This window comes from Mycetomoellerius zeteki, unplaced genomic scaffold (genome assembly GCF_001594055.1).
Source record: "Mycetomoellerius zeteki isolate Tzet28-1 unplaced genomic scaffold, Tzet1.0 scaffold94, whole genome shotgun sequence".
Taxonomy (NCBI): domain Eukaryota; kingdom Metazoa; phylum Arthropoda; class Insecta; order Hymenoptera; family Formicidae; genus Mycetomoellerius; species Mycetomoellerius zeteki.
The window spans coordinates 958,366-974,502 of record NW_017257979.1 but is presented as its reverse complement, the minus strand read 5'-3'; the positions used below and the strand labels follow the sequence as shown (position 1 = coordinate 974,502).

Below are 16,137 nucleotides of genomic sequence, written 5' to 3'. Positions count from 1 at the left end.
TGATCGAGATTCACAATTATTTACACAGCTACGTAAATAATAGATATAGATCCATATTTTTACACTTCACTTTTATTGATAAATACGCGCATTTATCTTATAATTTACGTTACAAAATATCTGCAAAGATCGAGGCTAAACTTATACAATATATTAATGAGATTGAATAGATATTTAAAGATTTACGAGTAGAATGCATTTACTACTATTTGTAGTACAGTAGAAATATTCGAAAGAATTCAACAGTCATTAATTCGACAAATTGAAGCCTGCATTCTTTTAGAAGGAAGAATGCAGACTTTCATTCATAGAACTAATGATTGTTGAACTTTTTCAAATACTTCTATTGTGCTAGAAATAATAGTAAATGTATTCTGCTCACGAATCTTTAAACATCATAACTTTTTAATATGAATTTTTCCACATACTTAACTTTATTAGTTATTAACATGTTGTGTAAGTTTGGTACTGACCTTTACCAGACAGTGTACCATTATAGAATCTCAAAAATAAATGCGCACATTTATCAATAAAAGTGAAGTATGAATACGGGCTTTAATTTTTAATTTCAGGGATGTCATAACACATTAAAGTGATTTCTCTTTGATATATCTTTTACATTATTTCACTACTTTACTTACAATTTCAGTTTCAATAATAATGTGAGAAACGTTCTTACCTGGAATTGGATTTTGTCGGAATCGCTTGTTCCGATCGCTTTCTTATCACCGTATTGGTCGAAGTCGCCTGTTTCGGCATGTTACTTCTTTTCGCGTTCGCGTTCTTGAATCGTTCGAGTCGTTCTTCCGCTTGAGACAATTTCTTCGTAACATTCCTCTTCGAGAGCTTGTCAGGTACATCCACCATGAGGTATTCCGGAAACTCCTCACTCTCCAAATCGTTCCTCACGCGATGCTTCAGACTCTCGTCGAACCCCATTAGATGAATCTTCGCCATCATACGATTTCTCTCTATCGTCTCCTGATCCAACGCTTCTTCTTGCTGCACATAAAGTATTAACATACAGATAATAAAAAAAATAACAATATTAATGAAACGTGCTCAGCAGAGTAACTACTGCTTTGAATAAAATTATATACTCAAGGGAATACTTTTTCCAATTCTTTTAATTTTAATTTTGTGATTTTAGATATACACTGAGAAAACTGTCCGGTTGAATTAATTAGAATTCTAATTGAAAAAATGGACGAATCAGAATTTTCTGATTAAATCTACTAGAATTTTAGTTGAGATAAGGAGTTCTTTTCTAAAAAATTTCAGGAAAATTATTCTATGTAGGACGCAACGTCAAATTAAAGATTAAGCAAAGTATTGATATTTCACGCGCAACCAACCTCATTGTCAGCTTCGTGACGATAATGTCCATTGGCGAACGTGGCGACGCGATTCTCGACGCCGTACTCGTCCTCATCATCATGACGACGTTCGGACGGGCCAAACGACTCGCGAATGATCTCTTCATGGTAAGAAACAATGGGCTTCCCGCCGTTAACATTGCTGTTAACGTCTGCGCGCGACACGCGTTTCACGGACTGTCGATTTACAGTCACATTATTACCGTTTCTCTGTGTCGCCACGCCGTTTGTATTCGCTTGCTTTCGCAGCTTGTTCTCAAGCGGTTCCAGCGGGTAGCTCCTGTCGATTCCCTTCACGGTAGTCTGCCGTCTCTCATCGAACATTTGCCTCACCTGTACGATAATTAAAGCTCGAACAAGATTTCAAACGAGAAATTACACTCAAGATAGTTTAAATTTGCAACTTAAAATCCCATTTTTTCGCGAAAGAAATAAAAAAAATGGCATTTATATTTTTGAAATCGCTTCCAGAAGTAAATCAATGTGTAACGAAACAATGATTTATTATAGTATAGGCGGTAAACCGATTGCTGACGTTTTCACTTACCTTACCACCTTGCGAGCTCGAGGTCGTGTGGGACGCCGTCGTTGTCGTTGACGCGGTTCTGATCGGGCCGGAACCGTTGGAACCTGCGCTACTCCGCTGTACGACCTGGTAAGCTCTCTGCTGTTGCTGGTCGTACAGCTGCAGCAGCTTCTGCTCCTTCTCCTGCAGCTGTTTCTGCTGGAAGCGAGCCTGTGTCACGGGATAATTCGCTTTGAGCATCGGCGTGTCACCGCGCAGAAATGCGGGCCGACGTTGCCCGCGGTTGGAACGTCGGCTCGCATGCGAGAGGTGCATGGTATCGCGGCAAGCTCTACTGTAGGCTAGAGGAACGACGATGCACATACAGGCACCGGCGCTGCCTCATCGATTCACCTTTAACCTACATGCGGGGGGTTAGTAAACTCATTATTATGCTAAAGCAGCTCGTTCGTCTCTTAACCCTGCACCGCCCCAACGCTTTGACTCTTTTACCCCCGAGGTGTATATTATTAAAGGTATTACTCTTGATTGTAGAGTTGTAAACTCGCGCGATTATGTAGCCGCGTGTTAAAAAGATAAGGTCCCAATTGCATTTATAAAACGAGTTGGCAAAAACTAGATTCGTGCTGCTGTTCGTTCTGTAAATTGGAATTGATTTTTTTTACAACTGTATTGATTTAATTATAATCGTATATTGGAAAAAGATTTTTCTCCAACGGAGAAACTATAGATTAAAAAAAAATGTGATAATACAGCATTTGAAACATGCGTTTTCATTGAATATTGTGAAGAAGTAAATTAAAATGAAGCAATATTTCTCTAATATAGACAGAACGGTTTTGCTGTAGTATCTAACAATTTAGCTAGATACAGATCTAAAAATAGTTTTGTTGAATCATCAAAATAATTATGTAAGGCACTCAAACTAGTTACTATATGTCAAAAACTTTTTGCAGCATTGTTTGTTATACTTGAGTTTTTGAATTATTTATTTTAATGGTTCAACAAAATTATTTTCAGATCTATATCTACCTAAACTTTTACTTGAGCAAAATCGTTCTTTCCGCGAAGGTTTAATAATTTTGTTGTTCTTTCAATAAAAAGAACTTATTTTTTTATGACATAACGACCTAAAATACATTTATAAGGATTGAAATTTTGTATAGCCGTTTTGGAAATGATGGAGCAAGGATCAACTGTGGTTTAATAATCATGCAGTACCTCCTAATTGCATATCCCCTCGATGATTGCATCGGCAATCAGCCGCGCCACTAATTGATTCATTCCTAATGAACCCGCCATATTGGACACTTTGCCTCTGTATACCATGCAGTTACAAGCGTAAAGTCGTAAATTCAGCGCAAAGATCATTGATAATAATAATAATGTGTTAATTAAATTTACACTCGTAATCTTATATCAACTGGCAGATATGCTAGAAAATTTTTAGATTTATATACATATAAACTGCATTAAGGCGATATTGAATTCTAAACAATCATCTTACAATACGTATATTTTATTTAATGTTAAATTAATTCAGTATTGCAAAGCAAAAATATTTTCCAGGTGTAGGAAATAAATTCTCTAACCATAGGGAGTTAAATTATATGCATTATTGACTGTATAATAGAATTATTATTATTATTTCTTTGACCTAATAAATACCCGTAATGTGTTGCATTGGTAAACGGTAATGCACACTCGCGAGATTATAGCGATCGATATGAATAGTAAACCTGATAGCTATATATCTTCATCATATTCTAATTAAATATAATTTAATAATGATTTAATCTGTTAATAACTGATTGCTAATAAAGAAATGACAAAAAAGACAAAAATAAATAAAAAGACGAAACTTAAATGACTGGCTTAATTACTTGAAAATAGATAATACGCTTTGACGAATTGCGCTTCAGAACTGCGCTCGTTTTATATGTGCGATAGAAGCGCACGCGAGTGGTTTTTAGGAAGAATTGTGAATTGGGTGTCGATTTAAATCGCCTGGGTGCACGCGGACTACCCGAGTTTCGTGAAGTCGACGACTCCGACATACATGACCGTATATAGAATAAGCGATGTTCCCGTTTCTCCAGCATGCCTCGCTTCGCAGTTTCTCCTTTTCCAACTTCAGGATACTGTCTTATGAAATGCATGACGTTGACCCGCTTTAATGATACGACCATCTACTTGCGTTACCTCTCCGTTTTCGTTAAAACGTGCTCATTAAATGATAATTTTACCCTGTATTGATATGGTGACCCTGATTTCAAAAAAATTATGGTACTCATTCATTAAAGACCGCGATTACAATTTGAAGAATTAAGAGAAACTAAAAAATTTTGGACTGCGATTATTTTTATGCTCTCGGATCTTGTGATACATTTACTTCATTTTTGAAATTTGTATTGAGCTTTTGAAATCAATATACCATAGTCTCCAAATTAGGAAACGTGGAGTCGTGTTCCTGAGCCGCCCATGATGTTTTCATGTCCATGGAGACGCCGCGAACGCCCAGCTGTTGCGACCGGATATGCATTTCTCTTTGCGTTCTCAGTTCTTCCGAATGTCGTCGGTCTTGTATTTGTCTTGAGAGATCCTCATACAAATTCTTTCACATTGAAAACTCAGGCATAATTGGATTTCATCCAATTATGAATTATTTATCTTAATTTTTTTAAGCAGTTCATAGATTCACAGTTTTGTAGAGTTCACAGTTTGTTGGTTCGCAATTTACATTTTTAATTCACTTTTGATTAAGCATGTCTTCTCAATCTTTTAGAAAAATTTAGAAATGTAGAAACTGCGGTTCGTACATGCACGACATATGCCATTTTAGATCTAATATAAAATTTCTAAAAAAAAAGAAAATATATAAAAAAAGAAACTTTTTGTTAAAAAAAAAGTTACACAAGCTTACTTGTACTGATGATAAGTAGAGATTGCAATATGAGGCAATATGTCAAGTTCACAAATTCTTTTTCTCCAACTTCACGAAAAAGAGAACTTACGTGTTCAAAGCAAGTTTCAATGTTATTAAGGTTGCTTACCGATATCTTAAAAATTCGCGTGCGATGGAAATACCTTCCCGATTATCTTTAAAACGTCTTTATATAAATAACTTTCTCTTATCGTAGCATGTTAACATCTCCTGTACTTAATAGATACATTTTAAATTATTTTATTCATATTATGCAGCAGATGCACACCTGCGCTGTCACGCAATATATCTACTCCATGAATTTCGTCCAAATTTAATTTTTTGAACGTGATGACGTGAACTTATGATTTATTATCGTAGAAATTTGATAATTTCTGATCTCATTTAAATTTGATTTCATTATAGGACAGATTAAGTAGAGTAATCTTATAAGATATGTTAAAAGTGGTCTTCGTTAAAAATGGATAAAATTTTGCAATAAAGAATGAGCACAGATACAATTTTACTCTATTAAATTCTATTAAATTCATAATGTCAAATTATGACCCAATTGAATTTATTTTTAATCATTTCTGTAAGTCGCTCACTACTTCTATTGAATATATCATCATATTAATTATACTAAATTATTTAACAATGGAATTAAGCAATTTAAGTAAAAAAAATTTATTATACTTGACTCAAATTTAATTTATTATTTATTAAGTACCTATATATGTTAACATGGACGTTTTTATTTTACAAATTAACCACAGAAATGGATTGATTTATATTTAGACATAGTTAAAATTAATAAAATGTTATTTAAGTCAAGCGATTGGATTACCATTACTTCTTTCGTATCTAACAGTGTAGACTATATGCTTTAGAAAATATAACATTAATTTTGTTTTAAAGTTAGACATTTTCACTTATTAAAACGTTCATGTTTTGTAGCATTATCACACTGTGATAGTTTATAATTTTCGGGATTTACTGCAATTTGTACTTGTTAGCGAATCTATCGAGGGCAATCTTCGTTAAATCGATACGGTTGCGATAACGAGTAGGCACACACAAACAACGTACAAAGTAATTCGATTTCATATTTTGGAGTAAGTGATATTTTCGCGAAAGATAATGTCGCAGCGTAACGTCGCAGTGCGATACGCATATCGTTTCCCATATAAAATCGCGATCTAATACTCATGCAAATTTGCACGCGCGTAAAACACGACAGCATACACACGCGTTCAATGTCAACACCAATCGGTGAAACGCATGTATGATACCACCGCGAGCACGCGCGAACGCAGTCGAACGTTTTCATAGACGATCGCGTGGTTAATCGCGAAATGATTAATTTCGCGAAAGTTACGGAATACGGATTAGCCGGGGATGGATGGTTTAATAATCAGTACAAACGCGCACATTGCAACGTCGATAGGACCGCAGCACTGTGAGTGTTACCATCACAACTGTGTTGTTGCAAACTACAGTGTGCTGACATTGCGAAGCACAGGGCGCATGTCCGTCTAATGTAAGCTATCCACCCTTACGACAGTGGGTGATAGCCACCTCTACCGTTGAGCGGACGATCGAAAAGGCACCCATGTACACATGACCGAATCCCAAGTGTCGATTTACATCGATTCGCTTTAATATTTTAACGTTTCTTTCCGCTTCTACCTTTACGGTCGGTGACGTAATCGAGCAAAGAATGGCTAGACGAACAGAATCTCCAATATACAAGCGCGCGGATTTATGTACAGGATTTATGTATAGGATGCAAGTTGCGTAAAACGTGACGTATTGCATGCTCTAGTGCGATACTAAAACGCTTTTAAGGAAAGCTTAAATAATATTTTAATACATTTACGATAGCGATTTCTTCAAATAACGCGACGTGATGTCAACAGATTTTTAAACTAAATAATAAATATATCTAATTTCATTTAAAACATATTGTCACACCTTTATAATTTTGTATTAACATGAAATTTTTTCAAATTTCTTGTTTAAATTATTTCAATATTTAATACCAAATTAAATAATTCTTTCTTTCTCCCTTTTCTTTTTTAAAAATAATATAATTAAGATATATATAATCTCTATAGATATAGATAATATTTTTTAAAAATAATATAGGTATTACACTAAGAAAAATATTTTTTCCACGAATAAACGTTTTGTTCTATGAATCAAAATTTTGCTATAACAACAATAAAATTTATAAAAATACATTGAACGAGAATGTCTGGTTATAATAATAAAATTGTTTAGTTGATATAAATAAATATTTTTGATGTTCATACAGCTGAAAAGTATATTAAGCAAAAGAAACTAAATTTCTTGTTATACTATATAAACAAAGTGTCTGATTGCTGTTAAAAATGTTAATTTTGTTTAAAGTACTAAATTTTTTTTCCTAGTAATAATAAAGTTAATTCGTTACGGAATATTACAGTCTTTACAGTCACGGTAAGTTTATTCGCGTGGTGTAAATCGTGCTCTCAAAGAACTCAAGACAGTCTATCGATGTTACTTGGAAATTTCACAGAAGTACAAAGTTCAAGGTTGAAAAAAGTAATGGAAGTGATCCTAGAAATTGATATAAACGAGTTGTATGTTTGGCAGTTGATTTATCAAGATTTATTACTTTCTTGTCGCTTTCATAGACCTGGCTTGTCAACGTGAAAAATTGACCGTTCGGACGAGTTAATGTGAATTTGCATCAATAAGATAAACATTATTGCAGCTGCGTCTCGCACCGAGTGATGAGTAATTTTATTTGCCGAATAGAAGTCGAGAAATCTACTTTAAATTAATTGTATTGGACGTTTTAAAATTTCAATCGTAGGCGTTTTACTTGTCGCGCGGCGAATTATTCTATGCCGTGGGAAGTTGTGTCTACAGTTATTGAATATTTTTATAAACCGTGTCCTATTTCAAATTTAATAGCGCTGCTCCGTGCACTTGGTCAGGAATAGGATTCTAGGAAAAATCGTTGTAATGCTTCTCGAGAAGCACCCCATTCGCGTGCCTATCAGGTTCGTAACGTATTGCTGCGTCATATTACTGCAAATAAAAAAGGAAAGGAAAAAAGATTCGCCTAGCTAGCGTCACTTTGATTTCATCGCTGAGTTCTACCTTTCGCGTAGAATTATGTTTTCGCTGGGAAACGACGCAAGCTGCCATGAAAATTGGCTAAAAGTATCAATATAACGCGTAGTTTGCAAAAGGATATACAATGTGAAACATACAACTCTTTTGAGAGGAGATAAATGGTGAACCAACCGCTCTACAATGTTGGTTGCAAACGAATTTAAATAACAATTTTGTTGCAAGTCAAAAAATGCTTATCTCGTTTTTGTAATAAAATTGTTAATCTTCTTACGATATTCCATAAAATCTTTTTAAGCTTGATATTGCCACAATGAGTACAATAGGTACTTACACAGGAAAGATATATATATATATATATATATTTAAAAAAAAACTTTATTTTTTAAAAGTACATATTGATTCGCAATTTGTTAATAAAGAATAAAATAGATTGGATATTTCTCAAAATTATTTTACCTGAAAAGATGTGTAATGATTAAAATGTATCATTTTAAAAAGAATGCGAAAATGAAAAATTCTATTATTTAGACACACGAAAAATATTCAAAGGTACTCATCATATAAAGTTGCTAATGTTTACTTTTTACAAATAAAGCTTTTTTAAATTAAAATTTTTGCTGTACGAATTTCTGCACTAACTGTATATTAACATATATTTCTTTTATTGTATAATTTATTTAAAGAATCTGAATTGCTGAGAGTCAAAGTATAATACCCTTTATGGTTAATTTTAATTTAAATGGCTATAAACGCGGAATCGTGTTGTGCAAATTTCTGTAGATTGGACTTCAATTAACTCTCGATAATCAAATTCTTTTTCACTTACAAGTCCCTTTCCCCGCTACTTCATAAATGTAACGTCAACGCGCGACAGAATACGGCCAAGTAATTTCCATATATCCGATTGTCGTTTGACGTGTCGGCTACAGTGGCTACATAGTCGTTATTTGGAGAATTATCTATTTATACGTTTGTACCTCGGATGACTCTCTCTCTTCCCCCTCCTCCTACTCTTTCGAAATATTGATCCCGCGAGATACTCACTGCCGAACGTCACGTTTGAAAACGAGGTTACGACAAATACAAAATTTATTGCTCGCCAGAGGAAGGAGGACAAGGAAGGGAACCGTGGAAATGCTGGGTGCAGGTACCACACTCGCGATTACGGCGCTCGGCAGACCGAGACCTAATCATTTCGCGCGACTGACGATGCTCCCAAGGAACCTTGAACTTTGTATTTCGTCGAAGACAAATCGAATTTTCGCGTGCGACCATGCAAACTTTTTATGCACCTCATGCTGTGCCGGCGTGGCATTTCTACGAAAGGGTATTCAATGCTGGTATATGTATAGTTTGGAATTAATTTCTCATTATAAACATGAAAAGTGGACCCCAATCGTCGCGATTTCGTCGAAAGATATTTTTGCGGGCTCGTAATTCGTAATACAAATACAAATCTAGTCTCTATGTTTATACATTGGTTTCGACCTCTGTTTTAAAAATGCACTATTCGCAGCAATGAAAATTAAAGATGTATCAGGTGCAATGTATAATAATCTTTGCAAAAAGTGACTGAAATTGAAAATTTATACTTTTCATACAAAAATAAATGTTATACATACAAAAATTTAATAGGGTCAATATTTATATTTAACAATACAATTTTATACTTTAAATAAAAATTTTTTCATTTTATCTTAACTATTTTTTTTTGAAATATATCTACTTCTTATTGAAATAATTTTTGATTCAGATTCTAAATTGCTATTAATTTTTTTGTATTCATTATTTTCAAATACAATATAGAAAAATTTGTTATTCTCACAATTTTTTTCATTTTGTTAAAAAAAATACGTGTAATACACCCTTAAATGAGACAGAACGGCGAGAAGCAACTCGGAGTTTGCGGCGAACGCATCTCGTTGTCTTCCATGCACGTGTTCCGATAACGAAACCTGGCCATAATTACTTTGCTTAACTGGACATGCACCTCGCGAAATTACAATTACAAATTGGTGGCGAGCGAAGCTGCATCGCACCTCCTCATCAATTATTTATGAGCTAACTCGTTGCCTCTCGGCGGTCCTCCTTGCTCCGAATCCACGTTTCAGATTTATCCAAGCGAGCGCACTTCGCTTTCCGTGCAACACGCACTAGTTTCCCGCATGTCGATGCGTGCTGAGCTGCGTGTACATGAAATGTATATCTGTTATATGCGATAGTAGAATTATACGTTTGAAGATTTTAATCAGATTTTTTTTCTATGTTTACTTCTCTTATGTTAGCTCTTTACAACATATATATATTTTTCTTTCATAATTTTTTAACAAGTAGAAATTTGTAATGTAAAACGTTACGGTCCGATAAAAATTCTGGAACACGTTACAGATGCACATTATCTTTCTACAATATCTAAAAATGGTCTAGCATCTCAATTACTTCGCGGTCTATATAATTAACCGAAAGAAATAGATTTTTTAGAAACTACAATTTTCGATGATAGTCGCTTTGAAATGTTTAGTTTAAAATTAAAAGTTCTCAGATTTTTTTGTAACTTAATAATTCTAATAAATTCTGATTTAATAATTTTTTACAATCTAATAAATAAATAATGACTTTTATTAAATTCCTCAGTTATGATATTACTATGATAATAAATAATAATACTGGATCATAAAATATTTCGGAAATATGTTAGCGAGAGAATAACATAATCATATATAATCACGACCGAGTTGCATACTTCAAGCGATAATGACGTAATGCATTCATTCGATATCTTTTTTTTTCGACTCACACCTTCGATGCAGGAAGGTCAAGCGTGGGCACCGCGAAATATGTGCGTCGTTCACTCGGCTATTCGATCATTTTTGCGTCATTTTAATATTAAGAATTGCCTAAAGATGAATCGCATATTGCGTATAATGCATTCCGCATTAACTCTGCATTAATTCTGTCTGCATTAGTGTTTTTAATTTTCCTTGGAAATTGCATGTATATTTACTACCTCTTATACCTTATACAAAATTCAGAACAACGTGGCAATTTTCATAAAGTACACAACGATTTCAAAACACGCAAAATTATTTTGAATCTTATCGTTAGATTAATTATTATATCTATTATTATCATATTAGTGCGATTTAATGAATTAGTTTAATCATTAAAAAATTAATCTTTTTTGTTCGACATGAGATCGTTGATTCTATCTCTGATAGTATCTCTTTATTTCAGCATGATATAAATTTTTAATGTGCTACAGTAATTGACAGTATTTTTATGTTAATTTTAATGATCTATAATAAATTGATCCAAATTAGTGATCAAGTGAAGATAATATTCGTAAATTTGGTGTATCAGTAAGATATATCGTATGATAATGTTATACAATTTAATTCTTTGACTTGATTCTCTAGCAGATTGCATTTCAACCATTATCTTGGATTCAATTTAATCAAAAACCTCTTTAGCCGAAAGATAATTACTCGCGATTTTTTGATAGCATCAAGAAGATTTAATATGAAAGATTGATCTTCTTCTTATACGCCCACACAAAACGGATATGCAGGAACTATTTATTGTATTAGCATAAAAATCGTGATGCGCCGAAATAAAAAAGGTAAATCTGGTTACTTAAATTATTTAACATGAAGATTTCCGCTTGATTTTTCATCTTCAAGTCAAATAACATGCAATACGTAAATTCACGGAATAGTTTCGTTAAGAGTATTATCATAATATAAATAAGGCGTACAAAAAAAGAAACGATAAATGTGAGAAGGAAGAATTATTAAGAATTGAGCAAACTGTCACTTCGGAAGTTTTCTCTATAAAAGACTTTTTAGAGATCTCGTTTTTTTAGAATAGAACTGTTGAATTATGAATACGTACAAGTTTGTATTTGGAGTCACGTTTAGACAATTAAAAATCCATATTATCGTGTTACAAAATTTACGAGAAAATACTATGTATAGCTTGGCATATCGTGTAATAATTATGTACATTATATATTGGATAATTTAAAATCCACTTTAGGATGTAATAACTCACATTATTCAATGACATCAGGTCTAATTTATAGACTATCTACAATCAATAGAATCTACAAGTAAATGCTATGCATAGATGACAAATGTCATTTAGTGCAAAAATATTTTCAAAATTAGAACGTGAAGACAGAATATCCATTTCTATAAACAGCGGTGAACATTCTTTTTTTAGATATAGTTTCATAAAGATAATGCGTCTGAGAAGTCTGTCGTATGACGCATCTCAATGCAAAGGAAGTGATGTCACAGTATTATGGTTACGAGTCCCTCAATGGTCGGTCATGGTTGACAAACCAAGCGTCCACTTTTTTACTCCCTTCAAGTCTCGCTATTCTTTTCTCGCTTAACGTAGGCCCATCTTTTGCCGGGGATTGCCCTTAGAGGTGTGTCGTGTAAGAGATTAAAGTCAGGTATTAAAGTTCGTATACAGGACGTTTTCTAATATGTGGGCACGATTTCGAAAGTAAATTCAGTTAGAAACAAAATAAAAAGAAAGATGACATTATGAATATCTATTCTATTAAATTTCGCTTCGCAAGTTATAAGTTACTTTTGTGTCGTATTAATTATTCACCTATTTTAATAGAAGTGGTCAAAGTAACGATGGATTTAACAATTCCTTAAATGTGCATTATCATTGAAATCTTCAAGAAATGGTTATTAGTAAAATTATTCAAGCGAACATAAATTATATTGAAATATGAAAAATAACTATGTAATTCGGCAATGAATTTATTTTGAACTTCTTATATAATTCTTGTGCGCGCGCTGAATTTATTGATTTTTTAATATTCATATAGTGGGAAATATACTGTAGAAAAGTAGGCGGAAGAAAGGTCTGCGCTTGATATTCGTCTAAATATTAGCTGTCCATCGGATTTGGATATATCGATACGTGGGTCGATCGTTGTGCGCGCGTTGCCTGAACAAGATGCCATATATGCGTTCGCTCGGTACAGAAACGATACGTGGGCCAAAAGAACACGAGTCAAAGTTGCCTTAACCGGTCTACCTTAACCAGAATATACTTCAATATTACAAGTGATATATATATATATATATAGAGAGAGAGAGAGAGAGAGAGAGAGAGAGAGAAAGTAGAACTGTAGCGATACAAGAGTCGATGTACAGTTTATTGCGTTTAAAAAATTCTAATCAAGAATGTCTTTATCTACTTTGTATAAAATCTTCGCAGATACACGCGATTTATTTTACGGGCATTATGATTAATATCTGATGTAATGAAACAGTCACAGTCAAGAATAAATTTTTACAGAGAATAAGCTTCCATAACTATATTAGCGAAAGAAATTAATAATAATTCGTTTAATAGTAATTATTATTAGTATCATATCCTTATTATAATTATTCACCAGTATTAGACATTGACAAATGCATATTATTTATTTAATCGATAATGCAATCTTCATTAGTAAATTCTTTAAATTTTGTTACATTTGAAATTATTGCAATTAAAAAAATTTATAAAGAAATAAAATTCAATTCTTCACTGTTTTATATATACACTAATTTATATCTAATTTATATTTTATTACTAATTATACAATTATATACAAGTAACTTTTAAATAATACCACCTGCTAAAGCACGTTCGTTCTTAAGTAAACCTATTAATTTGTATGTCGATGGAAACTTATCTTTTTTAATACTGCCATTTTTAAAGGAGATAAAATTGATTATTTTACCTGCAGCATCTCGAGACGCGACGACGCCTGCGGTGCTGCCATATTTCAGCTGTCTATTGCTTGCGGTGTTCTCGTTCTGTAAAAATAACAAAAGTTTCGTTATTTTTGAAACAATGAATGGACATAAATCAACAATAAATCTTAGCACACAAATATGTACATTACATTCCACAATATAACGATCTATAAATTCTCTTGTTTAATTTTTAACAAAAAAATTTATTGAATTTTCTTGCGGAAACGATATCAATGTCAAGCATGATAAATCTTTATTTATTATTTATATATATCCTATATTATATAACATTAGAAAATGATTTCCGATAATTTTTATACATATTTAAATATAATTATTTAGATACAAGTAAAAAGAAGGACAATGTAAATATAATTAAAAATATAATATTAGTTTGGAATTAACAAACTTGATCAATTTCGCATATTTCTCACGGGATTACGAACTGCCTTTCCGTTCGTTAAATTGAGATATTTGCTAAATATTCCGATAAAGGTTGCAGCGTTGGCGTCATAAACACTTAGACAAATGTTGCGTATCTGTAATTCGCTACTGGCAGAGTGATAATATCGCGGGTGAAAATAGATCGGTTCAGCGTGTGTGCACGGAAAACGATGCAGTTCCTCGAGTTCCAAATAATTACACTTAAAATAGAGTTTCATGCTGGTATTAGCTACAAAGCATAAGTGCCCCCATAAGTGGATGCATCGTAATAACCATCGGCCAAATAAATATATGGCTGGCTTGCTTTGCGTTTAGAAATTTATTACTTACAGATCCGTAACAACATGTCGAACATATTCCGACATAAAATTAAACATCCCTATTATAAAGTGTTAATTGGGTTAATAACACAGTCTAACAAAAAATGATTTTTTTCGAACATTAGAAAGAAATTAGTTATTTTCTACAGTTTTTTGGATGCTGAATACGAATCCGATTTCTAAATTGCTTCATCATGTCACAATTTAGAGAAATTTACAAAAAGTTCCAAAAAAATTATTTTCACGTATTTTGTCATATTATAATTACGGTATGCAAAGAACTGAAGAAGTTCAATTGCAATTAAAATTAAGTATCTGTATTGTTAGGATTCAGTCCCCAAATGTATAGTTAAATATGGAGTTTATTTTTTTCCAGCATATCACCTATCATAATTTTAATATAACAAAATATAAAAATAGCCCTTGTTGGCAACTTTAATTGTCAATTTTTCAAATTGTGACGTGATGGAGCAATTTAAAAATCGGATTTATTATTCAGCGTTCAAAAAATTATTAGGGAAATTAACTAGTTTCATTTCAGCATTTTTTTAAACTGTGTAATAAATCGGAATATTTTAGATTAGCATTAAATAATATAAATTGTAAACTTAATTTATATATATTATAATTAAATAATAGAAATCAATATACCAATTTTAGATAAATAAAAACGTAAAATTCTTTTAAGCTGTCAATCTCTCAAAATCGCGTAAAGAGAAACGTCAAGCTACCGTGAGTGCACGCGATTTCCGAGCGGGAATACATATATCAAAGGTTTATAATTGGCTTTCACTTTTTATTTCCACCTGCCGCATTACTATAGCGCAATTCGCGTGGAGGCTCGCAAAGGTAATTGTAAAGCCAAAACGAATTCAAGCTTTGAATGGAACGGCGGGGGATCATTGTTGCTCTTTCGAGCGCTTCACCTCTCTGTAAAGATCGAGCCAATGTGGGTGGATCAGTAGTGTGGGCGCGTTTGATATCACCACGTTTGATATCATGTTATCGAGTTCGATCGTTTTTATATGCTTCTCATCCGTGAATGTTTGTGTACAGCTGGCGTTAGAATAGTTGAAAGACATATTTCCGATCGCTATGCGTAAATCTATTCACGCGTAAGAAGTAAATAACCATTTTTTTCGGCGGTGCAACGCGAATTCATTAAAATTCAAGACTGTCGTCCTTGACGAGATGCTCCTCGGAAAATTATTGACATGTGATGGCTCGCTGTGGTAACAGTGTTTTTAGGCCAACAGACATTGTGACTCACGAACGTGACGTAATCGCGAGACTTTTATGGTTAAGAACTGAGAGGCATAGTGATTCGCGACTTATTTGCTATTTTCTCCGAGCATGAAGGCACATTTTGCGTTAGCGCGTTATGATTAGAAGTCGCATTAGACACTTAATTAACTCTTTTAAAATTATCGTTCCCGAAGCAAGATATACAGTTTTGACACGATATTCTTATAAATTACATCTGCATTAATCCGTTATTTCTGAAACATATGGATCCTAGTGATACTGAAACATTTTCCTAATTTTTAAATAATGTAATAATTTTATGTTGCATAATTTTATTTTTCACAGTTTTGTTCTATACATGTAAGTCAATTTACCATACTATAATATATATATATATATATATATA

The 16,137-nt window shown here is 33.0% G+C and overlaps 1 protein-coding gene across 1 annotated transcript in view; it reads right to left on the bottom strand.

Moving 5' to 3' along the window:
- Positions 1 to 16,137, bottom strand: part of LOC108730625 (uncharacterized) — a 35,651-nt gene that overhangs the window by 8,521 nt on the left and 10,993 nt on the right. Inside the window, exons 2-5 of the mRNA XM_018460429.1 lie at positions 13,707 to 13,782; positions 1,924 to 2,112; positions 1,356 to 1,709; positions 680 to 1,002 (exon numbers count right to left, since the gene is read on the bottom strand). Of these exons, the coding sequence (XP_018315931.1) occupies positions 680 to 1,002; positions 1,356 to 1,709; positions 1,924 to 2,112; positions 13,707 to 13,748 (908 nt within the window). The 5' untranslated portion in view covers positions 13,749 to 13,782. The remainder of the gene's footprint in view (positions 1 to 679; positions 1,003 to 1,355; positions 1,710 to 1,923; positions 2,113 to 13,706; positions 13,783 to 16,137) is intronic.